Raw genomic sequence first — 24,626 nt, 5'->3', positions numbered from 1 at the left:
TGTACCCCAACATGAGTCAGTGTGTGTGGGACTGTACCCAGACAGGAGTCAGTGTGTGTGGGACTATACCCCGACAGGAGTCAGTGTGGGACTGTACCCCAACATGAGTCAGTGTGTGTGGGACTGTACCCAGACAGGAGTCAGTGAATGTGCGACTGTACCCAGACAGGAGTCAGTGTGGGACTGTACCCTGACAGATGTCAGTGTGGGACTGTATCCCGACAGGAGTCAGTGTGTGTGGGACTGTACCCTGACAGGAGTCAGTGTGGGACTGTACCCCAACATGAGTCAGTGTGTGTGGGACTGAACCCCGACATGAGTCAGTGTGGGACTGTACCCTGACAGGAGTCAGTGTGGGGGACTGTACCCAGACAGGAGTCAGTGTGTGTGCGACTGTACCCCGATGGGAGTCAGTGTGGGACTGTACCCTGACAGGAGTCAGTGTGGGACTATACCCCAACAGGAGTCAGTGTGGGACTGTACACCGACAGAAGTCAGTGTGGGACTGTACCCAGACAGGAGTCAGTGTGTGTGGGACTGTACCCAGACATGTGTCAGTGTGTGTGGGATTGTACACTGACAGGAGTCAGTGTGGGACTGTACCCCGACAGGAGTCAGTGTGTGTGGGACTGCACCCAACAGAGTCAGTGTTTATGGGACTGTACCCAGACAGGAGTCAGTGTGTGTGCGACTGTACCCCGACAGCAGTCAGTGTGGGATTGTACCCTGACAGGAGTCAGTGTGTGTGGGACTGTACCCCACCAGGGGTCCATGTGGGACTGTACCCTGACAGGAGTCAGTGTGTGTGGGACTGTACCCAGACAGGAGTCAGTGTGTGTGCGCCTGTACCCCGACAGACGTCAGTGTGGGACTGTACCCCAACAGGAGTCAGTGTGGGACTGTACCCCGACAGGAGTCAGTGTGTGTGGGACTGCACCGAACAGGGTCAGTGTATGTGGGACTGTACCCAGACAGGAGTCAGTGTGTGTGCAAATGTACCTCGACATGAGTCAGTGTGTGGGGGACTTTACCCCGACAGGAGTCAGTGTGGGACTATACCCCAACAGGAGTCAGTGTGGGACTGTACCCCAACATAAGTCAGTGTGTGTGCGACTGTACCCCGACAGGAGTCAGTGTGGGACTATACCCCAACAGGAGTCAGTGTGGGACTGTACCCCAACATGAGTCAGTGTGTGTGGGACTGTACCCAGACAGGAGTCAGTGTGTGTGGGACTGTACACTGACAGGAGTCAGTGTGGGACTGTACCCTGACAGGAGTCAGTGTGGGACTGTACCCCGACAGGAGTCAGTGTGTGTGGGACTGCACCGAACAGGGTCAGTGTATGTGGGACTGTACCCAGACAGGAGTCAGTGTGGGACTGTACCCTGACAGGAGTCAGTGTGGGACTGTACCCCAACAGGAGTCAGCGTGTGTGGGACTGTACCCCGATAGGAGTCAGTGTGGGATTATACCCCAGCATGAGTCAGTGTGTGTGGGACTGTACCCCACCAGAGGTCAATGTGGGACTGTACCCCACCAGAGGTCAATGTGGGACTGTACCCTAACAGGGGTCAGTGTGTGTGGGACTGTACCCTGACAGGAGTCAGTGTGGGACTGTATCCCGACAGGAGTCAGTGTGTGTGGGACTGTACCCAGACAGGAGTCAGTGTGGGACTGAACCCCGACATGAGTCAGTGTGGGACTGTACCCTGACAGGATTCAGTGTGGGACTGTACCCTAACAGGGGTCAGTGTGTGCGGGACTGTACCCAGACAGGTGTCAGTGTGGGACTGTACCCCAACATGAGTCAGTGTGTGTGGGACTGTACCCCGACAGGAGTCAGTGTGGGACTGTACCCCAACATGAGTCAGTGTGTGTGGGACTGTACCCCGACAGGAGTCAGTGTGGGACTGTACCCCAACATGAGTCAGTGTGTGTGGGACTGTACCCAGACAGGAGTCAGTGTTTGTGCGACTGTACCCAGACAGGAGTCAGTGTGGGACTGTACCCCAACATGAGTCAGTGTGTGTGGGACTGTACCCAGACAGGAGTCAGTGTTTGTGCGACTGTACCCAGACAGGAGTCAGTGTGGGACTGTACCCTGACAGGAGTCAGTGTGGGACTGTATCCCGACAGGAGTCAGTGTGTGTGCGACTCTACCCCGACAGGAGTCAGTGTGGGACTGTACCCTGATAGGGGTCAGTGTGGGACTGTACCCCGACATGAATCAGTGTGTGTGGGACTGTGACAGGGGTCGGTGTGCGTGGGACTGTACCCTGACAGGAGTCAGTGTGGGACTGTATCCCGACAGGTGTCAGTGTGGCACTGTACCCCAACATGAATTAGTGTGTGTGCGACTGTACGACAACAGGAGTCAGTGTGGGACTGTACCCTAACAGGGGTCAGTGTGTGCAGGACTGTACCCAGACAGGAGTCAGTGTGGGACTGTACCCCAACATGAGTCAGTGTGTGTGGGACTGTACCCAGACAGGAGTCAGTGTGTGTGGGACTATACCCCGACAGGAGTCAGTGTGGGACTGTACCCCAACATGAGTCAGTGTGTGTGGGACTGTACCCAGACAGGAGTCAGTGAATGTGCGACTGTACCCAGACAGGAGTCAGTGTGGGACTGTACCCTGACAGAAGTCAGTGTGGGACTGTATCCCGACAGGAGTCAGTGTGTGTGGGACTGTACCCTGACAGGAGTCAGTGTGGGACTGTACCCCAACATGAGTCAGTGTGTGTGGGACTGAACCCCGACATGAGTCAGTGTGGGACTGTACCCTGACAGGAGTCAGTGTGGGGGACTGTACCCAGACAGGAGTCAGTGTGTGTGCGACTGTACCCCGATGGGAGTCAGTGTGGGACTGTACCCTGACAGGAGTCAGTGTGGGACTATACCCCAACAGGAGTCAGTGTGGGACTGTACACCGACAGAAGTCAGTGTGGGACTGTACCCAGACAGGAGTCAGTGTGTGTGGGACTGTACCCAGACATGTGTCAGTGTGTGTGGGATTGTACACTGACAGGAGTCAGTGTGGGACTGTACCCCGACAGGAGTCAGTGTGTGTGGGACTGCACCCAACAGAGTCAGTGTTTATGGGACTGTACCCAGACAGGAGTCAGTGTGTGTGCGACTGTACCCCGACAGCAGTCAGTGTGGGATTGTACCCTGACAGGAGTCAGTGTGTGTGGGACTGTACCCCACCAGGGGTCCATGTGGGACTGTACCCTGACAGGAGTCAGTGTGTGTGGGACTGTACCCAGACAGGAGTCAGTGTGTGTGCGCCTGTACCCCGACAGACGTCAGTGTGGGACTGTACCCCAACAGGAGTCAGTGTGGGACTGTACCCCGACAGGAGTCAGTGTGTGTGGGACTGCACCGAACAGGGTCAGTGTATGTGGGACTGTACCCAGACAGGAGTCAGTGTGTGTGCAAATGTACCTCGACATGAGTCAGTGTGTGGGGGACTTTACCCCGACAGGAGTCAGTGTGGGACTATACCCCAACAGGAGTCAGTGTGGGACTGTACCCCAACATGAGTCAGTGTGTGTGCGACTGTACCCCGACAGGAGTCAGTGTGGGACTATACCCCAACAGGAGTCAGTGTGGGACTGTACCCCAACATGAGTCAGTGTGTGTGGGACTGTACCCAGACAGGAGTCAGTGTGTGTGGGACTGTACACTGACAGGAGTCAGTGTGGGACTGTACCCTGACAGGAGTCAGTGTGGGACTGTACCCCGACAGGAGTCAGTGTGTGTGGGACTGCACCGAACAGGGTCAGTGTATGTGGGACTGTACCCAGACAGGAGTCAGTGTGGGACTGTACCCTGACAGGAGTCAGTGTGGGACTGTACCCCAACAGGAGTCAGCGTGTGTGGGACTGTACCCCGATAGGAGTCAGTGTGGGATTATACCCCAGCATGAGTCAGTGTGTGTGGGACTGTACCCCACCAGAGGTCAATGTGGGACTGTACCCCACCAGAGGTCAATGTGGGACTGTACCCTAACAGGGGTCAGTGTGTGTGGGACTGTACCCTGACAGGAGTCAGTGTGGGACTGTACCCTGACAGGGGTCAGTGTGTGTGGGACTGTACCCCAACAGGAGTCAGTGTGTGTGGGACTGTACCCCGACAGGAATCAGTGTGTGTGGGACTGTACCCCAATTTGAGTCACAGCTACAGGAGAGATGTGAAGAAAATAAAGTGAGTGATTATAAGTCAGGGCGTTGGTCCTTGTTGACCTATTATGGCCAATGTCTGAGCGTTAATGCAGGAACCTGGAGAAATTGACGCAACAGTTTTTCTCACCAAAAGGTGAGTGTGTGATGAAAGCACAGATTAGTAATGAGCAGACAGACACAGACAGACAGACTCAGAGAGAGGGAGCTGTAGTGAATGGGGAGAGGAATCTGAGACACGAAGGTTTCCCTCACCTGGATCGATCTGCCATACCAGCAGATGCTGTGAGGTCACCAGCTTGAGAATGAAAAGGGCAGCAAGAGGTGCAGCTCCTGTCCATCGCTCCTTCATGGTGGGTCACTCTCTCACATCAGGCCAGCCCTGTGGAGTCAGAACAGCAGAGACAAACACTTTCACCAAATCAAGCCTAGAACAGACCATTCAGCCAGTCTAACTGATGCTGGTATTTGCCCTCTGTTTCCTTTTTATTAATTCGCGAAATGAGGGTGTCACAGGCCTGGTCAGCATTTATTGCCTATCCCTAATTACCCTGGGGGCAGTTAAGAATCAACCACGTTGCTGTGGGTCTGGAGTCACATACAGGGCAGACCAGGTAACTTTCCTTCCCTAAAGGACATCAGTGAACCAGAGAAGTTTCCACGACAATGAAATAAAACAAAATATCACTGACGCTGGAAATCTGAAGCCAACGTGGAGAAACTCAGCAGCTCTGACAGCATGTGGGGAAAGAAACTGAGTTAACGTTTTGAGTCTGTGACCCTTTGTCAGAATGGAAATAATAAATATAAATCCCACCATTCCCCAATGGCTTTTCAGTTCTGATGAAAGATCATCAGGCTCGAAACATTAACTCTGTTTCTCTTTCCACAGTTGCTGCCAGACATACTGAGTTTCTCCAGCACTCTGTTTATAATTTTTTTACAACAACTGACAGTAATTACAGGGTCAACATTTGGCTATTTTAATTTTAATTACAAATTTTTTTCAAAAGTGAATTCAAATTTCACGTTCAGCAATGGCAGGATTTGAACCTATGTTCCCAGAACATTAGGCTAACATCTGGATTACTAGCCCAGCCATTGTCATTGGTAATCACAGAATCCCTACAGTCTGCAAAGAGGCGCTTTGAATTTGCACCAACCCTCCGGAGAGCATCCAACCACACAGGACTGTGGGAGGAAACCCATACAGACAAGGGGAGAATGTGCAAACTCCACACAGACATTCACCGGAGGCTGGAATTGAACCTGGGTCCCTGGTGCGGTGAGGTAGCAGCACTAACCACCATGCTACCCTGGCTAATGATTTCCCACCTAGCAACTTGATAGCCCAGTGACATTACCAGGAATAAAGGCATTGAGCCTGGAGCGTGGAGAGATAAGCTAGAGGAGGGTGGGGGTGGGGAGAAAGTAGCATAGAGTACAATGGGTGAGTGCGGGAGGGGATGAAGGTGATAGGTCAGGGAGGAGAGGGTGGAGTGGATAGTTGGAAAAGGAGATAGGCAGGTCGGACAAGTCTGGACAAGTCATGGGGACAGTGCTGAGCTGGAAGTTTGGAATTAGGGTGAGGTGGGGGAAGGGGAAATGAGGAAACTGTTAAAGTCCACATTGATGCCCTGGGGTTGAAGTGTTCCGAGGCGGAAGATGAGGCGTTCTTCCTCCAGGCATCTGGTGGTGAGGGAGCGGCGGTGAAGGAGGCCCAGGACCTCCATGTCCTCGGCAAAGTGGGAGGGGGAGTTGAAATGTTGGGCCACGGGGCGGTGTGGTTGATTGGTGCGGGTGTCCCGGAGATGTTCCCTAAAGCGCTCTGCTAGGAGGCGCCCAGTCTCCCCAATGTAGAGGAGACCACATCGGGAGCAACCGATACAATGAATGATATTAGTGGATGTGCAGGTAAAACTTTGATGGATGTGGAAGGCTCCTTTAGGGCCTTGGATAGAGGTGAGGGAGGAGGTGTGGGCACAGGTTTTACAGTACCTGCGGTGGCAGGGGAAAGTGCCAGGATGGGAGGGTGGGTTGTAGGGGGGCGTGGACCTGACCAGGTAGTCACGGAGGGAATGGTCTTTGCGGAAGGCGGAAAGGGGTGGGGAGGGAAATATATCCCTGGTGGTGGGGTCTGTTTGGAGGTGGCGGAAATGTCGGCGGATGATTTGGTTTATGCGAAGGTTGGTAGGGTGGAAGGTGAGCACCAGGGGCATTCTGTCCTTGTTACGGTTGGAGGGGTGGGGTCTGAGGGCAGAGGTGCGGGATGTGGACGAGATGCGTTGGAGGACATCTTTAACCACGTGAGAAGGGAAATTGCGGTCTCTAAAGAAGGAGACCATCTGGTGTGTTCTGTGATGAAACTGGTCCTCCTGGGGTGGTGGAGGAATTGGGAATACGGGATGACATTTTTGCAAGAGGTAGGGTGGGAAGAGGTGTAATCCAGGTAGCTGTGGGAGTCGGTGGGTTTGTAAAAAATGTCAGTGTCAAGTCGGTCGTCATTAATGGAGATGGAGAGGACCAGGAAGGGGAAGGAGGTGTCAGAGATGGTCCAGGTAAAGTTAAGATCAGGATGGAATGTGTTGGTGAAGTTGATGAATTGCTCAACCTCCTCGCGGGAGCACGAGGTGGCGCCAATGCAGTCATCAATGTAGTGGAGGAAGAGGTAGGGAGTGGTGCCGGTGTAATTACGGAAGATCAACTGCTCTACGTAGCCAACAAAGAGACAGGCATAACTGGGGCCCACAAGTGTGCCCATGGCTACCCCTTTGGTCTGGAGGAAGTGGGAGGATTCAAAGGAGAAATTGTTAAGGGTGAGGACCAGTTCGGCCAAACGAATGAGAGTGTCGGTGGAAGGGTACTGTTGGGGAAGTCAGGAGAGGAAAAAACGGTGGGCTTGTAGGCCCTGGTCATGGAGGATGGAGGTGTCGAGGGATTGGATATCCATGGTGAAGATGAAGCGTTGGGGGCCGGGGAAATCCCGAAACGTCGATTTTGCTGCTCCTCGGATGCTGCCTGAACTGCTGTGCTCTTCCAGCACCATTGATCCAGAATCTGGTTTCCAGCATCTGCAGTCATTGTTTTTGCCTCAGTGACATTACCAGTCCACCCACCAACTTCCCACACTACATCACCTCTCCCAGCAGACCCTACTATCTCTTTCTCCCTTGTGCATTTTCATACAATCTCTTTGTAAATATATATTTTTCCTTTTGTCTGAAAACATCTAAATTCTGATTTTCTTCCCCAGTAAACAGCAAGACGTGATGAGGCTGAAGCAGCTGGCAATATTCTGCTTACAGCTGAGACGATTAACATCAGATATTCTCATATTTATTAATTGCATTGAGAGAATAAATAAGGATAATATAATTCTGGTGTCAGAATATTCATTAACACAGATTTAAAGTGATTAAAGAACCAAAGGTGACAAGAGGAAAGTGATTCTTTTCCCCCCAAAGTAGCGAGCTGTTATGATCTGGAACGTGCTGCCTGAAAATCAGATGCCATGATGTGGGAGGTGCCAGTGTTGGACTGGGGTGGACAAGGTCAGAGGTCACATGACACCAGGTTATAGTTCAACAGATTTATTTGAAATCACAAACTTTCAAAGTGTTGCCCCTTCGTCAGATTCATCATTAGCCACTCAAGTACACCGCACCCGCACACCCACTCTAACAGCACAGGGTGTGGCACTGCAGGAGCAAACCTTGGTGGGGGGGAGGGGGGGGGGGTATTAGATTCACAAGCATTTCCTGATCCCAATGGATGGACATGGCTGTTATTAGAATGAAAATTGTTGAGCCTGAGGTGAGTGAATCGGCTGAATCAGTCGCAGATGACTGTATCCGCACACCTGACTTTCATAGTTTCATAGCAATAGAAGCAGGAGTAGGCCATTTGGCCCATTGAGCTATGGCTGATCTATCCCTCATCTCAGCTCTTCCTACCTGCATTATCCCCATAACCCTTCACTCCCCTACTATCAAAACCCATTGGTGGCACAGTGGTTAGCACTGCTTTCTCACAGCGCCAGAGACCCTGGTTCAATTCCCACCTCAGGCAACTGTCTGTGTGCACGTTCTCCCTGTGTCTGCGTGGGTTTCCTCCGGGTGCTCCAGTTTCCTCCCACAGTCCAAAGATGTTCAGGGCAGGTGAACTGGCCATACTAAATTGCCCGTAGTGTTAGGTGAAGGGGTAAATGTAGGGGAATGGTCTGGGTGGGTTGCTCTCAGAGGGTCGGTGTGGACTTGTTGAGTCGAAGGGCCTGTTTCTACACACTGTCAGTAATCTAAAATCATGACTATGTCTTGAATATATTTAATGAAGCTGTCTCTACTGCTTCCTTGGGTAGACAATCTCATAGATTCACTACATTCTGGGAAAAGCAGTTAGAACACAGAACAGGCCCTTCGGCCCTCGATATTACGCCAAACTGTGAACTATTCTCAGCTCGTCCCCCTACACTATCCCACCATCTTCAGTTCCTCTTCATCTCTGTCCTAAATCTACTCTCCCTAATCTTCAGGCCATGTTCCATTGTCCTCGTCTCACCCAGCTGCGGAAAAAACTTACCTGCCTCTACCTTATCTATCCCTTTCATAATTTTATATGTTTCTGTAAGATCCCCCCTCATTCTTCTAAATTCTAGTGAGTACAGCCCCAGGCGATTCAACTCTTCTCATAGGGTAACCCCCCCATCTCTGGAATCAATCTGGTGAGCCTCCTCTGCATTACCTCCAAAACCAGTATATCCTTCCTCAAGTAAGCAGACCAGAGCTGTGCACAACACTCCAGGTGTGGCCTCACCAACACCTTGTACAATTGCAGCAGAACCTCCTTGCCCTTAAATTCAATCCCTCCAGCAATGAAAGCCAATACTCCGTTTGCCGTCCTGATTATCTGTTGCATCTGCAAATCAACTTTTAGCGATTCATGTACGAGCACGCTTAAATCCCCCTGCACAACAGCATACTGCAATCTTTCACCATTTCAATCATAATCTAACCTACTATTTTTCCTTCCAAAGTGGATAACCTCACATTTATTAACATTGCACTCCAACTGCCAGACCCTTGCCCGCTCACTAACCTATCTAAATCTTTCTGCAGAGCCCTCACATCCTCTGCATTCAATTTAGTGTTCTCAGCAAACTTAGATACATTACACTCTGTCTCCTCTTCCAAATCATTTATATATATATCATGAACAGTTGTGGGCCCAACACCAATCTCTGCAGCACCCCGCTCACCACTGATCTCCAACAGAGAAACATCCATTTATCCCAACTCTCTGCTTTCTATTGGTTAACCAGTCCTCTGTACATGCTAGTACATTCCTCACAACTCCATGCATTCTTATCTTAAGGATGAGTCTTTTATGCGGCACCTTAGAGAACGCCTTCTGGCAATCCAAGTATACAACATCCACCTGTTCCCCTCCATCCACCGCAACATCCTCAAAGAACGCCAGTAAGTTTGTCAAACGTGACCTTCCCTTCCTGATTCCATGTCTGTCTGATGGAACCCTTTCCATCCAGATGTCTCACTATTTCTTCTTTAATGATAGCCTCCAGCATTTCCCTGACTACAGATGTTAAGCTAACTGGTCTGTAATTACCTATCTTTTGCGGTGTGAAATTTGCTGTCTTCCAGTCCGCTGGGACCTGCTCAGAGTCCAGTGAATTTTGGGTAAATTACCACTAACCCATCTGCTATAACTTCTGCCATTTCTTTCGGCACCAGGACCAGGGGATTTATCCACCTTTAAACCCTCAAGTTTGCTTATCACTATCCCTTTAGGGATAACAATTGAATTGAGGTCCTCACCTCCCATCATATCCTTAACATCATTCTTTGGCATGTTAGACACATCTTCCACTATGAAGACTGACACAAAATAGTTATTCAAGACTTCAGTTGTTTTAGCGCTACCCAATATTAATTCCCCTTTCTCACCCTGCAAGGGACCTACATCCACTTTAGCCACTCTTTTATATTTATATTTTATATAATTTTATATATTTATGATAGACCTTTCCTCCCTGTTTTTATATTCTGTGCTAGTTTGCATTGATAATCTATGTTTCCTTTCTTATTGATTGCTTCCTGGCTCTTTGTTGCTTTTTAAAGGTTTCCCAACCCTTCCTGCCTCCCACAACTCTTTGCTACTTTGTAAACCTGAGCTTTGAATTGGATGCCTTCCTTTATTTCCCTGGTTATCCAAGGCTGGCTCTTCCCACCCGTTATCCTTGTTTTTGACCAGAATATATTTACCTTGAGCACTGTGAAAATTCTCTTTGAAAGTCCTCCACAGTTCCTCAACCGTTCCACCACATAACTTGTGTTCCCTGTCTCATTTAGCCAACTCCTTCCTTATCTCATTAGTGACTCCCTTGTTTAAGCATAACACCCTGGTTTTGGATGATACAATTTCACCCTCCATTTGTGTCTGAAATTCGATCATACTGTGATCACTCTTTCCAATTTCTGATCTTGAAAATGGGATGGAAATGAATTTAAGAGAAAATTGGATAAATTCTTGATTTAACAAAATATTGAAATATTGATCTTGGGGGAAAGGACAATTGGTTGCCTGTAATGGAGTCAAGACAGGCACAGTGGGCCAAATAGGAGAAACTGAGATCTGCAGATGCTGGAGATCAGAGTCGAGAGTGTGGTGCTGGAAAAGCACAGCAGGTCAGGCAGCATCTGAGGAGCAGGAGAGTTGATGTTCCTGATGAAGGGCTCTGGCCCGACCATCGATTCTCCTGCTCCTCGGATGCCGCCTGACCCGCTGTGCTTTTCCAGCACCACACTCTCGGCAGTGGGCCAAATGGCCTCTTGCTGTGCAGTTTCATTCTGTATTTATAAAGAGTGAGCTAAACCTGATGTTTTCGTTCCCAGTAATGATATGGTTCCAAATCAAATCTTGCCATTACTCAGCCTTCCAGGTCGGTTACAGGAATACCCTCCCACAACGTCACCATTGTCTTTTCATCGCCTTTCCCATTGCCCATCCCCCGACCTCATTCCTCAATACTCACTTGCCAAGTTAAAATATCTCCCTGAGAATTAATCTCTGTTTCCATTTTAACATTGGACCCTGGTGTTTGACTCTAGTCTCACCTTCACAATATGAATCGCTATTGCAATCAATAATAGAAAGTCCTGATGCCCTGGGGAGAGATGCAGGAGCATGTATGTGGGGGCAGGGGAAATAGAGAGAGAGAGATAGAGACTCAGACATAGACAGCATTTTCTCTACTGAAAACGTTTAATCAATGCGTTTCATTATGGTTCACAGCAGTGGGATCTTTCAGGAAGATCAACAAATGAACTACAGAGACATCACTGGCAGCTTTATCTAAACGCAGATTACAACCTGCTGGAAACACACTCCCATTCCTTCTCCCGTGTTACATGGGATCATCCTCAGTGCCGGTTAATCATTCCTCCGGTACAACCTGCCCTTTTGGATTTGGCAGGTTGCTTGCCCAACTTTCTACCAGCCAGAGAACCTCTCATCAGTGATTAAAAGGATTAAAGATGTGCGTTTCCATATAGCCTTCCACCATCAAATTAAATTCCAATGGAGAAGTGTAGCTATTGTCATTATGTGGAACATGCAGCAGCCAATTTGTGCACAGCAAGATCCCATAAACAGCAATGTGGTAATGACCAGGTCATTCCATCGCTAAGGTGTTGACTGAGGGATAAGTATTAGTCAGGACACCAGGAATAACTTCCCAGCCCATCACTGAAATAGTGCCATGGAATCTTTTCGAGCTCCTTGAGAGGAAACACATGAACCTCCCTGTGAGAAAGATGAACATAGAACATAGAAGAACATAGAAAAGTACAGCACAGAACAGGCCCTTCAGCCCACGATGTTGTGCCATGGATTATTCTTAATCTAAAATAAAATAATCTAACCTACGCACCCCTCAATTCAATGCTGTCCATGTGCATGTCCAGCAGTCGCTTAAATGTCCCCAATGACTCTGGCAATGCATTCCATGGATTCACAACTCTTTGCATAAAGCATGTACCTGTGACGTCTCCTCTATACCTTCCTCCTAATATCTCAAAACTATGACTTCTCGTACCAGTCAATCCTGCCCTGGGGAAAAGTCTCTGGCTATTGACTCTATCTATTCCTCTCATTATTTTGTACGCCTCGATCAGGTCTCCTCTCTTCCTCCTTCTCTCCAGAGAGAAAGGTCCAAGCTTAATCAACCTTTCTTCATAAGGCAAGCCCTCCAGTCCAGGCAGCATCCTGGTAAACCTTCTTTACACCCTCTCCAAAGCCTCTGAATCTTTCCTATAGTAGGGCGACCAGAACTGGACACAATATTCCAAGTGTGGTCTCACCAGGGACTTGTAGAGCTGCAGCAAAACCTCGCAGCTCTTAAACTCAATCCTCCTGTTAATGAAAGCCAAAACACCATATGCTTTCTGAACAACTCTATCCACTTGGGTGGCAACTTTGAGGGATCTATGTACTTGCACACCCAGATCCCCCTTGTTCCTCCACACTGCCAAGAATCCTGTCTTTAATCCTATATTCAGCATTCGAGTTTGACCTTCCAAAATGCATCACTTCACATTTATCCAGGTTAAACTCCATCTGCCATCTCTCAGCCCAGCTCTGCATCCTGTCTATGTTGCGCTGCAGCCTGCAATACCCCTCGATACTATCGACGGCTCCTCCAACCTTTGTGTCATCTGCAAATTTACTAACCCACCCCTCAACCTCCTCATCCAAAACATTTATAAAAACCACGAAGAGCAGAGGCCCAAGAACACAGCCCTGCAGGACCCCACTCAACACTGACCTCCAGGCAGAATACTTCCCATCTACAACCACTCTCTGCCTTCTGTCAGCCAGCCAATTCTGAATCCAGATAGCCAAATCTCCCTGTATCCCATACCTCCTGACTTAGCCTACCATGGGGAACCCTATCAAATGCCTTGCTGAAGTCCATATACACCACATCCATTGCTCAACCTTCGTTGACCTGTCTCATCACCTCCTCAAACAACTCAATAAGATTTGTGAGGCATGACCTTTAATCACACTATGCTTTACCAAATAGTCATAAATCCTATCCCTCAGAATTCTTTCCAAAACCTTGCTGAACACAGATATAAGACTGACTGGTCTGCAATTGCCAGGGATTTTCCTATTACCCTTCTTGAAAAGAGGAACAACATTCGCCTCCCTCCAATCCTCCGGTACGACTCCTGTGGAGAGTGAGGAGGTAAATATCCTCACCAGCAGCTTCGCTTCCCGGAGCAGCCGAGGATAAATCTGGTCTGGCCCTGGGGACTTATCAATCTTAACATTTTCCAAAATTTCCAGCACATCATCTTCATCAATCTTGATCTGGTCAAGACTGTATCCCAGCTCCTGAAAGTTCTCATTCACAACAAGGTCCCTTTCCGTGGTGAAAACTGAAGCAAAAAACTCATTTAGGGCTTCCCCGATCTGCTCAGACTCCACGCATAAGTTCCCTCCGCTATCCCTGATCGGCCCTACCTTCTCCCTGATCATTCTGTTATTCCTCACGTATGAGTTTGGGTTCTCCCTAATCCGTCCCACGAAGCCTTTCTCGGGCCCCTCCTGGCTCTCCTCAGTCCATTTCTGAGCTCCTTTCCAGCAAGACTATAATCCTCTAAAGCTGTGCTAGATCCTTGCTTCCTCCACCTTACGTAAGCTGCCTCCTTCCTTTTGACGAGAAGCTCCTCTGTTCTCATCATCCAAGGTTCCTTAATGTTACCCCTCAGGTAAGATTAAGGGTGTAACAACACCACACTCCCACCATACGGCACTCTAAAGGAAGGAGCAGCTTTGACACATCCCCCTGACTCCCAACCGAGTCCCTGCTGACGTACTGGAGAAAATAAAGATTAAACTGGGGATGAGATGGCAGCAGAAACTGGAGTGGAGTGAGAGAGAATGTAAAAGACAAATGGGAATCCAGGCAGCAAACACAGGTCCCACTGAAATGCTGAGGGAAAACAAAGACAACAATTATAAGGAACTTACAAAGTTAGGCCATTGAGCCCATCTAATCTGTCCCAGCTTTCCCCATGCCTCTTCCTCACAGTCTATCAGCATTTCCTTCCTCATAAAAGACAATCATCTTGTCATTTTCACATCGATCCAATTAACTGCCAAGGAAACTGACCAATCAGGTCACCCCTCAACATTGGGTCCAAGAGAAATGTGTATCTAATCCAAGAGACAAACACAGAGAGAGAGAGAGAGAGAGAGAGAGACCAAGAGAGACAGGGGTATGTGGGAGAGAGAGGGACAGAGACAGATGCAGAGACCAAGAGTATGTGGGAGAGAGAGGAGACAGAGAAGGAGTTGGGGGAGAGACAAAAAAGAGAGAGAGAGAGAGACAGGAGGTTGTGAGAGAGACAAAAAAGAGAGACAGGAGGTTGTGAGAGAGAGAGGGTTGGGGATGGGGGGGGGGAGAGAGAGAGAGAGTAAAAGAGAGGAGGTGGGGAGATAAATAGAGAGAAAGGGGTGGGGAGAGACAGAGAGGGAAAGACAGAGGGTGGAAGAGAGAGAAAGTAATAGAGTGGGAAGGAGAAAGCCAGAGAGGGAGAGATGGGGCATTGCGGGGAGTGAGAGAGGATGAGAGAGATAGGAGGTGGGAGGGGGAGAGAGAGAGAGTGATAGAGGTGGGGAGAGAGGGAGAGAGAGAGAGACGGGGAGGATTGGGGAGAGACAGAGATGGGGATGGGAGAGTAATGGGGGGGAGAGATAGAGGGAGAGTTGGGGGATGGGACAGAGAGAAATGGGGGGAAGGGTTTGGGGGAGACAGAAAGAGAGAGTAATAAAGAAAAAATAGAGTGATAGAACGGAGAAGGGTCAGTGTATTAGAACAAAAATGAATGTGAAAGAAGGGAGGGCAGAGTAAATGAGTGACTGACACCTGGATAGAAAGTGGTTGACAGAAGGGGACGAAAGGAAAGAGAGAGAGAACAAGAGAAAAACCATTGTGACTGAGGGAAAGATTCTCAGGATGCAGAATGCCCACCACCCAGAGTGGCTTGGCAGCAGCACTACTGATCGAGCTGGTCAGGTCCTAAAGGATATTGCTGCCAGACTGGGTCTGCGGTAGGAGATGAGGGAACTAACAGGAGGAAAAAACATCCCTGACCTCCTCCTTACTAATCTGTCAGCTGCAGATGTATCTGTCCATGACAGTATCGGTAAGAGTGACCACTGCACGGTCCTTGTGGAGACAAAGTCCCACCTTCACACTGAGAATGCCCTCCATCGTGCTGTGTGGCACTATCACCGTGCAAAATGGGACAGACTTCCAACAGATGGAGCAGCTCAAGACTGGGCATCCATGGGGCACTGTTGAACATTGTACTCCAGCACAGTCTGTAACCTCATGGCCTGGCATATCCCCCATTCAACCATTACCATCAAGCCAGGGCATCAACTCTGGTTCAATGGAGAGCATAGGACGGCATGCCAGGAGCAGCACCAGGCATACCTAAAAATGTGGTGTTAACCAAATCTACCAAACAGGACTACTTGCAAATGGCAGAAGCAGCAAATGATAAACAGAACTAAGTGATCCCAGAACCAACGGGTCAGATCTAAGCTCTTCAGATTTCCCATATTTGGTCACGAATGGTGGTGGACAATTAAACAACAGAATTGGAGGAGGAGGCTCCACATATATCCCTGTCCTCAGTGATGGAGTAGCCCAGCACATCAGGGCAAAAGGTAAGGCTGAAGCTTTCACAGCCCTCTTCAGTCAGAAATGCTGAGTGTATGATCCATCTCGGGCTCCTCCAGTGTGTCCCCAGCATCACAGGCACCAGGCTTCAGCCAATTCAATTCATTCCACGTGAATTCAAGAAACAGTTGGCGACACTGGATCCTTCAAAAGCTACAGGCCCTGACAACAAAACTGGCGACAGCATTGAAGACTTGTGCTCCAGAACTTGCCCCACTCTTAGCCAAGGTGTTCCAGTTACAACACTGACATCTACCCAACAATGTGGAAAATTGTCCAGGTATGTCCTGCACACAAAAAGCAGGACAAATCCAACCCGGCCAGTTACTACCCCATCAGTCTACTCTTGATCGTCAGTAAAGTAATGGAAGGTGTCACCAACAGTGCTGTCAAGCAGCACCTGCTCAGCAATAACCTGCGCAGTGACGCCCAGATTGGGTTCTGCCAGGGTCACTCAGCTCCTGACCTCATTACAGACTTGGGTGAAACATGGACAAAAGAGCTGAATTCCAGAGGGGAGGGGAGAGGGACAGCCCTTGACATTAAGGCAGCATTCGACCGAGTGTGGCATCAAGGAGTCCTGGCAAAACTGGAATCAATGAGTATCAGGAGTCATACCTGGCATGTAGAAAGATGGTTGTGAGTTATTGGAGATCAGTTATCTCAGCTCCAGGATAAATCTGCAGGAGTTCCTTAGGGTAGTGTCCTTGGCCCAACCGTTTTCAGCTGCTTCATCAACAACATTCCCTCCATCATAAGGTCAGAACTGGGGAGATTCACTGATGATTGCACAATATTCATCTTAATATTATGCCTACTTGTTATTAACGTCCAATAAAGGAAACAGCTGCTTCCTAAACATCTTGTTCAAACCCCTGATCTTCTAATCCACCTCAGACAGATACACCCCCCGCCCCCGCCTTAGCCCTCTCCACTCCATAGGAAAAAAAATCCAAATGAATCCAGGAACAAAAACAGAAATTGATGAAAAAACTCAGCAAAGATTGAGAGTCAAAGAGTCATAGAGATGTACAGCACAGAAACAGACCCTTCATCCAACTTGTCCATGCCAATCAGATGTCAAGACTGATCTAGTCCCATTTGCCAGCACTTGGTCCATATCCCTCCAAACCCTTCCTATTCATGTACCCATCCAGATGCCTTTTAAATTCTGCAATTGTACCAGCCTCCACCACTTCCTCTGGCAGCTCATTCCATACACGCACACCCTCTGCGTGAAAAAGTTGCCCCTTAGGTCTCTTTTATATCTTTCCCCTCTCACCCTAAACCTATGCTCTTTAGTTCTGGACTCCCCGACCCCAGGGAAAAGATCTTGTATATTTATCTTATCCAAGCCCCTCATAATTTTATAAACCTCTATAAGGTCACCCCTCAACTTCCGACACTCCAGGGAAAACAGCCCTAGCCTGTTCAGCTCAAATCCTCCAACCCTGGCAACATCCTTGTAAATCTTTTCTGAACCCTTTCAAGTTTCATAACATAGGAAGGAGACCAGAATTGCACACAATATTCCAACAGTGGCCAAACCAATGTCCTGTACAGCCGCAACATGACTTCCCAACTCCTGTACTCAATAATCTGACCAATAAAGGAAAGCATACCAAATGCCTTCTTCACTATCCTATCTACCTGCGACTCTACTTTCAAGGAGCTATGAACCTGCACTTCAAGGTATCTTTGTTCAGCAACACTCCCTAGGACCTTACCATTATGCTGCATTTTTCAAAATGCAGCACCTTGCATTTATCTAAATTAAACTCCATCTGCCACTTCTCAGCCCATTGGCCAATCTGATCAAGATCCTGTTGTAATCTGAGGTAACCTTCTTTAATGTCCACTACACCTCCAATTTTGGTGTCATCTGCAAACTTACTAACTATACCTCTTATGCTCACATTCAAATAATTTATATAAATGACAAAAAGTAGAGGACCTAGCACCGCTCCTTGTGGCACTCCACTGGTCACAGGCCTCCAGTCTGAAAAACAACCCTCCACCACCATTCTGTATCCAGATGGCTAGTTCTCCCTGTATTCCGTGAGATCTAACCTTGCTAATCAGTCTTCCATGGGGAACCTTGTTGAACGCCTTACTGAAGTCCATATAAATCTCGTCCACCGCTCTGCCCTCATCAATCCTCTTTGTTACTTCCTCAAAAAACTCAATCAAGTTTGTGAGACATGATTTCCCATGCAGAAAGTCATGTTGACTATCCCTAATCAGTCCTTGTCTTTCCAAATACATTTACTTCCTGTCCCTCAGGATTCCCTCCAACAACTTGCCCACCACCGAGGTCAGGCTCACCGGTCTATAGTTCTCTGATTTATCCTTACCACCCTTCTTAAACAGTGGCACCACATTAGCCAACCTCCAGTCTTCCGGCACCTCACATGTGACTATCGATGATACAAATATCTCAGCAAAAGGCCCAGCAATCACTTCTCTAGCTTCCTACAGAGTTCTCAGGTACACTTGACCAGTTCCTGGGGATTTATCCACCTTTATGCATTTCAAGACATCCAGCACTTCCTCCTCTGTAATCTGGACATTTTCCAAGATGTCACCATCTATTTCCCTACATTCTATTTCTTCCAGGTCCTTTTCTACAGTAAACACTGATGCAAAATACTCGTTTAGAATCTCCCTCATCTCCTGTGCTCCACACAAAGGCCACCTTGCTGATCTTTGAGGGGCGCTATTCTCTCCCTAGTTAACCTTTTGTCCTTAATGTATTTGTAAAAGCCCTTTGGATTCTCCTTAACCCGATTTGCCAAAGCTATCTCATGTCCCCGTTTTGCCCTTCTGATTTTCCTCTTAAGTATACTCCTACTTCCTTTATACTCTTCTAAGGATTCACTTGCTCTATCCTGCCTATACCTGACATATGCTTCCTTCTTTTTCTTAACCAAACCCTCAATTTCTCTCGTCATCCAGCATTCCCTATACCTACCAGCCTTTCCTTTCACCCTGACAGGAATATACTGTCTCTGGATTCTCATTTCTGAAGGCTTCCCATTTTCCAGCCATCACTTTATCTGCAAATATCTGCCTCCAATCAGTTTTTGAAATTTCTTGACTAATACCATCAAAATTAGCCTTTCTCCAGTTTAGAACTTCAACTTTTAGATCTGGTCTATGCTTTTCCATCACTATTTTAAATCTAATAGAATTATGGTCACTGGCCCAAAGTGCTCCCCCATTGACCCCTCAGTCACCTGCCCTGTTGCGACATGGGGTAAACCCCTCTGTTAATTTAAACTGGTTGCACAGAAAAGATTCACCTCATGCTATAACCTGTTAAAATGTATGATGCAAAGAACTATCCCAAAGGACGAGAAAGTTAGGGAATTAAACACATGGCTGAGAAATTGCTGTGGGGAAGCGGGATTCCATTTCATAGAACATAGAACATAGAACATTGTGGGTGGCACGGTGGCACAGTGGTTAGCATTGCTGCCTCACAGCGCCAGAGACCCGGGTTCAATTCCCGCCTCAGGTGACTGACTGTGTGGAGTTTGCACGTTCTCCCCGTGTCTGCGTGGGTTTCCTCCGGGTGCTCCGGTTTCCTCCCACAGTCCAAAGATGTGCAGGTCAGGTGAATTGGCCATGCCAAATTGCCCATAGTGTTAGGTAAGGGGTAAATGTAGGGGTATGGGTGGGTTGCGCTTCGGCAGGTTGGTGTGGACTTGTTGGGCCGAAGGGCCTGTTTCCACACTGTAAGTAATCTAAAAAAAAACAGTACAGCACAGAACAGGGCCTTCAGCCCACGATGTTGTGCCGACCATTGACCCTCATGTGAGGTAAACCTAATGTACGAACCCTCAAATTTCTGTGACCATATGCTTGTCCAGCAGTCTCTTAAATTTCCCCAATGACCTCGCTTTCACAACTGCTGCTGGCAACGCATTCCATGCTCTCACAACTCTCTGTGTAAAGAACCTGCCTCTGACATCCCCTCTATACTTTCCGCCAAACAGCTTAAAACTATGACCCCTCGTGTTAACAATTTCTGCCCTGGGAAAAAGTCTCTGGCTATCAACTCTATCTATGCCTCTCATTATCTTGTACACAGAGCTCAGTCAATCTCTCTTGGTAAGATAAGCCCTCCATTCCAGGCAGAATCCTGGTAAACCTCCTCTGAACCCTCTCCAAAACATCCACATCTTTCCTATAATAGGGCGACCAGAAATAGACACAGTATTCCAAGTGTGGTCTAACCAAAATTTTATAGAGCTGCAACAAGATCTCACGGCTCTTAAACTCAGTCCCCCTGTTAATGAAAGCCAAAACACCATATGCTTCCTTAACAACCCTGTCCACTTGGGTGGCCATTTTAAGGGATCTATGTACCTGCACAACAAGATCCCTCTGTTCTTCCACACTGCCAAGAATCCTATCCTTAATCCTGTACTCAGCTTTCAAATTCGACCTTCCAAAATGCATTACCTCACATTTATCCAGGTTGAACTCCATCTGCCACCTCTCAGCCCATCTCTGCATCCTGTCAATGTCCCACTGCAGCCTACAACAGCCCTCTATACTGTCAACGACACCTCCAACCTTTGTGTCATCTGCAAACTTGCTGACCCATCCTTCAATCTCCTCATCCAAGTCATTAATAAAAATTACAAACAATAGAGGCCCAAGGACAGAGCCCTATGGAAGACCACTCACCACTGATTTCCAGGCAGAATATTTTCCTTCCACTACCACTCGCTGTCTTCTGTTGACCAGCCAATTCTGTATCCAGACAGCTAAATTTCCCTGTATCCCATTCCTTCTGACTTTCTGAATGAGCCTACCATGGGGACCCTTATCAAATGCCTTGCTGAAGTCCATCTACACCACATCCACAGCTCAACCCTTATCAACTTGACTAGTAACATCCTCAAAGAACTCGATAAGGTTTGTGAGGCATGACCTGCCCCTCACAAAGCCGTGTTGACTGCATTTAATCAAACCATGCTCTTCCAGATGGTCATAAATTCTATCCCTCAGAATCCTTTCTAACACCTTGCAGACGACAGACGTGAGACTTACTAGTCTGTAATTTCCGGGGATTTCCCTATTTCCTTTCTTGAAGAGAGGAATTACATTTGCCTCTCTCCAGTCCTCAGGTACGACTCCAGTGGAGAGCGTGGATGCAAAGATCTTCGCAAGTGGCGAAGCAATCACATTTCTCGTTTCCCAAAGCAGCCGAGGACAAATCTGGTCTGGCCTTGGCGACTTGTCAATCTTAATGTTTGTCAAAATTTTCAGCACATCAGCTTCCTCTATCTCTATCCATTCCAACATGCACACCTGCTCCTCACTGGTTTCATTCACTACAAGGTCCTTTTCTTTAGTAAGTTCAGAAGCAAAATACTCATTTAGGGCTTCCCCTACCTCCTCAGACTCCACACCCAAGTTCCCTATGCTATCCCTGATCGGCCCTACTCTTTCTTTGACCATCCTCTTATTCCTCACATAAGTGTAAAATGCCTTTGTGTTCTCCCTAATCCATTCTGCCAACCCTTTCTCGTGCCCCCTCCTGGCTCTCCTCAGACCATTTTTGAGCTTCTTCCTCGCCTGCCTGTAATCCTGTAGAGCTGAGCTTGACCCTAGCTTCCTCCACCTTATGTAAGCTACCTTCTTCCTTTTGACGAGAAGCTCCACCGCTCTCATCATCCAAGGTTCCTTTATCTTACCCCTTCTTTCCTGAGTCAGAGGGACATATTTATTCATCACTCGCAACAACTGTTCCTTAAACAGTCTCCACATGTCTATAGTGCCCTTCCATGGGGCATTGGCATCAGTTTTGGAACCGGGTGGATCTGTACCATTGTGACGGTCTCCACCTGAACCAACCTGGAGTCAGTGTTCTAATGAAAAGGATAAATAGAGCGCTCAGCAGGATTTAAATTTCTGAGTCGGGGGGGAAGGGAAAGCGAAAGCGACAGGGAATATGGGGTTAAATGGAGAGATAAGCTGCAGGATAATATGGGAGCAGGTGGGTTTAAGCTCGAGACAGACTAGGAATGCAGCAAAAAGGAAGGAGAACTTTGGACATCTTATGTTTCCCAAATCTCTAATAATGATAAGAAAGTTAACATTAAGGCAATTTACCTGAATGCTTGTAGTATTCGTTACAAAGTAGATGAACTAACGGCACAGATCATCGTGAATGATTATGATGTGGTAGGCATCACAGAGACGTGGTTACAGGGGATTCAGGACTGGCAGTTAAACATCCAAGGATTTACAACTTATCGAAAAGACAGGGAGGTGGGCAGAGGGGGCGGGGTGGCCTTGTTAGTTAAGAATGAGATTAAATCTATGGCACTGAATGACATAGGGTCAGATGATGTGGAGTCTGTGTGGGTGGAGTTGAGGAACCACAAAGGCAAAAAAACCCATAATGGGAGTTATGTACAGACCTCCCAGCAGTGGTCAGGACCAGGGGTGCACAGAACTGGGCTGAGAGGTGGCAAATGGAGTTCAATGCAGATAAATGCGAGATGATTCACTTTGGGAAGAATAACAGGAAGGCAGAATACTGGGTCAATGGAAAGATTGTTGGTAGTATGGATGTGCAGAGGGATCTTGGTGTCCATGTACCTAGATCCTTGAGAGTTGCCACCCAGGTGGATAGTGCTGTTAAGAAGGCATACAGTGTGTTAGGTTTCATTCGTAGAGGGATGGAGTTCTGGAGCTGCAATTTCATGCTGTAACTACATAAAATACTGGTGCGGCCACACTTGGAGTATTGTGTACAGTTCTGGTCTCCATATTTCAGGAAGGATGTGGAAGTATTGGAAAAGGTGCAGAGGAGATTTACCAGGATGTTGCCTGGTCTGGAGGGAAGGTCTTATGAGGAAAGGCTGAGGGACTTGAGGCTGTTCTCATTGGAAAGAAGAAGGCTAAGAGGGGATTTGATAGAGACGTACAAGATGATCAGAGGATTAGATCGGATAGACAGTGAAAGCCCTTTTCCTAGGATGATGACATCAGCATGTACAAAGGGGCATAACTACAAATTGAGGGGTGATAGATTGAAGACAGATGTCAGAGGCAGGTTCTTTACACAGAAAGTGTGGAATGCCCTACCTGCTAATGTAGTCAACTCAGCCACATTAGGGAGATTTAAACAATCCTTAGATAAGCACATAGACGATGATGGGATAGTGTAGGGGGATGGGCTTAGATTAGCTCACGGGTCAGCACAACATCGAGGGCCAAAGGGTCTGTTCTGCACTGTATTGTTCTATGTTCTATGTACCGGGAAATAGATCAGACATGTCAGAAAGGCAAGGTCACGGTGATCATGGGAGACTTCAATATGCAGGTGGACTGGGTGAATAATGTTGCCGGTGGATTCAAAAAAAGGGAATTCATGGAATGCTTACAGGATGGCTTTTTGGAACAGCTTGTGCTGGAGCCCACAAGGGAGCACGCTATTCTGGACTTAGTGCTATGTAATGAGCCAGACTTTATAAAAGATCTTAAAGTAAGGGAACACTTAGGAGGCAGTGATCATAATATGGTAGAGTTCAGTCTGCAGTTTGAAAGAGAGAAGGCAAAATCAGATGAAATGGTGTTACAGTTAAATAAAGGTAATGTCAGGGGCATGAGAGAGGAACTGACGAAAATCGACTGGAAGCAGTGCCTAGTGGGGAAGACAGTAGAGCAAAAATGGCAGGAGTTTCTGAGTGTAATTGAGGACACAGTACAGAGGTTCATCCCAAAGAAAAGAAAGATTATCTGGGAGAGGTTAGACAGCCATGGCTGACAAAGGAAGTCTGGAAATGTATCGAAGAAAAAGAGAGAGCCTATAAAGTGGCCAAGAGCACTGGGAAATCAGAAGATTGGGAAGGCTACAAAAACAAACAGAGGATAACAAAGAGAGAAATAAGGAAGGAGAGGATCAAATATGAAGGTAGACTCGCCAGTAATATTAGAAATGACAGTAAAAGTTTATTTCAATACATAAGAAACAATCGAGAAGCAAATGTAGAAATTGGGCCATTCCAAATTGATGCAAGAAGGCTAGTGATGGGTGATAAGGAAATAGCTGAAGAATTTAATATGTACTTTGCATGAGTCTTCACTGTGGAAGACATGAGTAATATCCCAGCAATTATGGAAAGTCAGGGGGCAGAGTTGAGTATGGTAGGCAATACAAAAGAGAAAGTGCTAGAAAAGCTTGATGGTCTAAAAATTGATAAATCTCCTGGCCCCAGTGGGCTACATCCTCAAGTTCTGAGGGAGGTGGCTGAGGAATTAGTGGAGGCAATGGTTGTGATCTTTCAAAAGTCACTGGAGTCAGGGAACGTCCCAGATGATTAGAAAATCACTGTTGTAACCCCCTTGTTCAAGAAAGGATCAAGACAAAAGATGGAAAATTATAAGTCAATTGGTTGAACCTCACCTGTTAGTAAAATTATAGAAACCATCATTAAGGATGAGATTGCTAAATTCTTGGAAGTATGGGATTGAATTAGAACAAGTCAGCATGGATTTAGTAAGGGGAGGTCGTGCCTGACAAACCTGTTACAATTCTTTGAAGAGGTAACAAGTAGGTTAGACCAGGGGAACCCAGTGGATGTTATCTACTTAGACTTCCAAAAGGCCTTTGATAAGGTGCCTCACGGGAGGCTGCTGAGCAAGGTG

At 47.7% G+C, this 24,626-nt stretch overlaps 1 protein-coding gene across 3 annotated transcripts in view; it reads right to left on the bottom strand.

Annotated features, from left to right (window-relative positions):
• robo1 (roundabout, axon guidance receptor, homolog 1 (Drosophila)) overlaps positions 1 to 24,626 on the bottom strand; it is a 768,177-nt gene that overhangs the window by 626,717 nt on the left and 116,834 nt on the right. For all 3 annotated transcript variants that reach the window (XM_087992440.1, XM_087992441.1, XM_087992443.1), the window contains exon 2: positions 4,439 to 4,565. In XM_087992440.1, coding sequence (XP_087848566.1) covers positions 4,439 to 4,535 — 97 coding nt within the window. In that variant the 5' untranslated portion in view covers positions 4,536 to 4,565. The remainder of the gene's footprint in view (positions 1 to 4,438; positions 4,566 to 24,626) is intronic.

The sequence above is a fragment of the Chiloscyllium plagiosum genome, unplaced genomic scaffold (genome assembly GCF_037043375.1).
Source record: "Chiloscyllium plagiosum isolate Xiang-an unplaced genomic scaffold, Cpla_swu_hap1 HiC_scaffold_12, whole genome shotgun sequence".
Taxonomy (NCBI): Eukaryota; Metazoa; Chordata; class Chondrichthyes; order Orectolobiformes; family Hemiscylliidae; genus Chiloscyllium; species Chiloscyllium plagiosum.
This window is presented reverse-complemented; position numbering and strand designations above follow the sequence as displayed.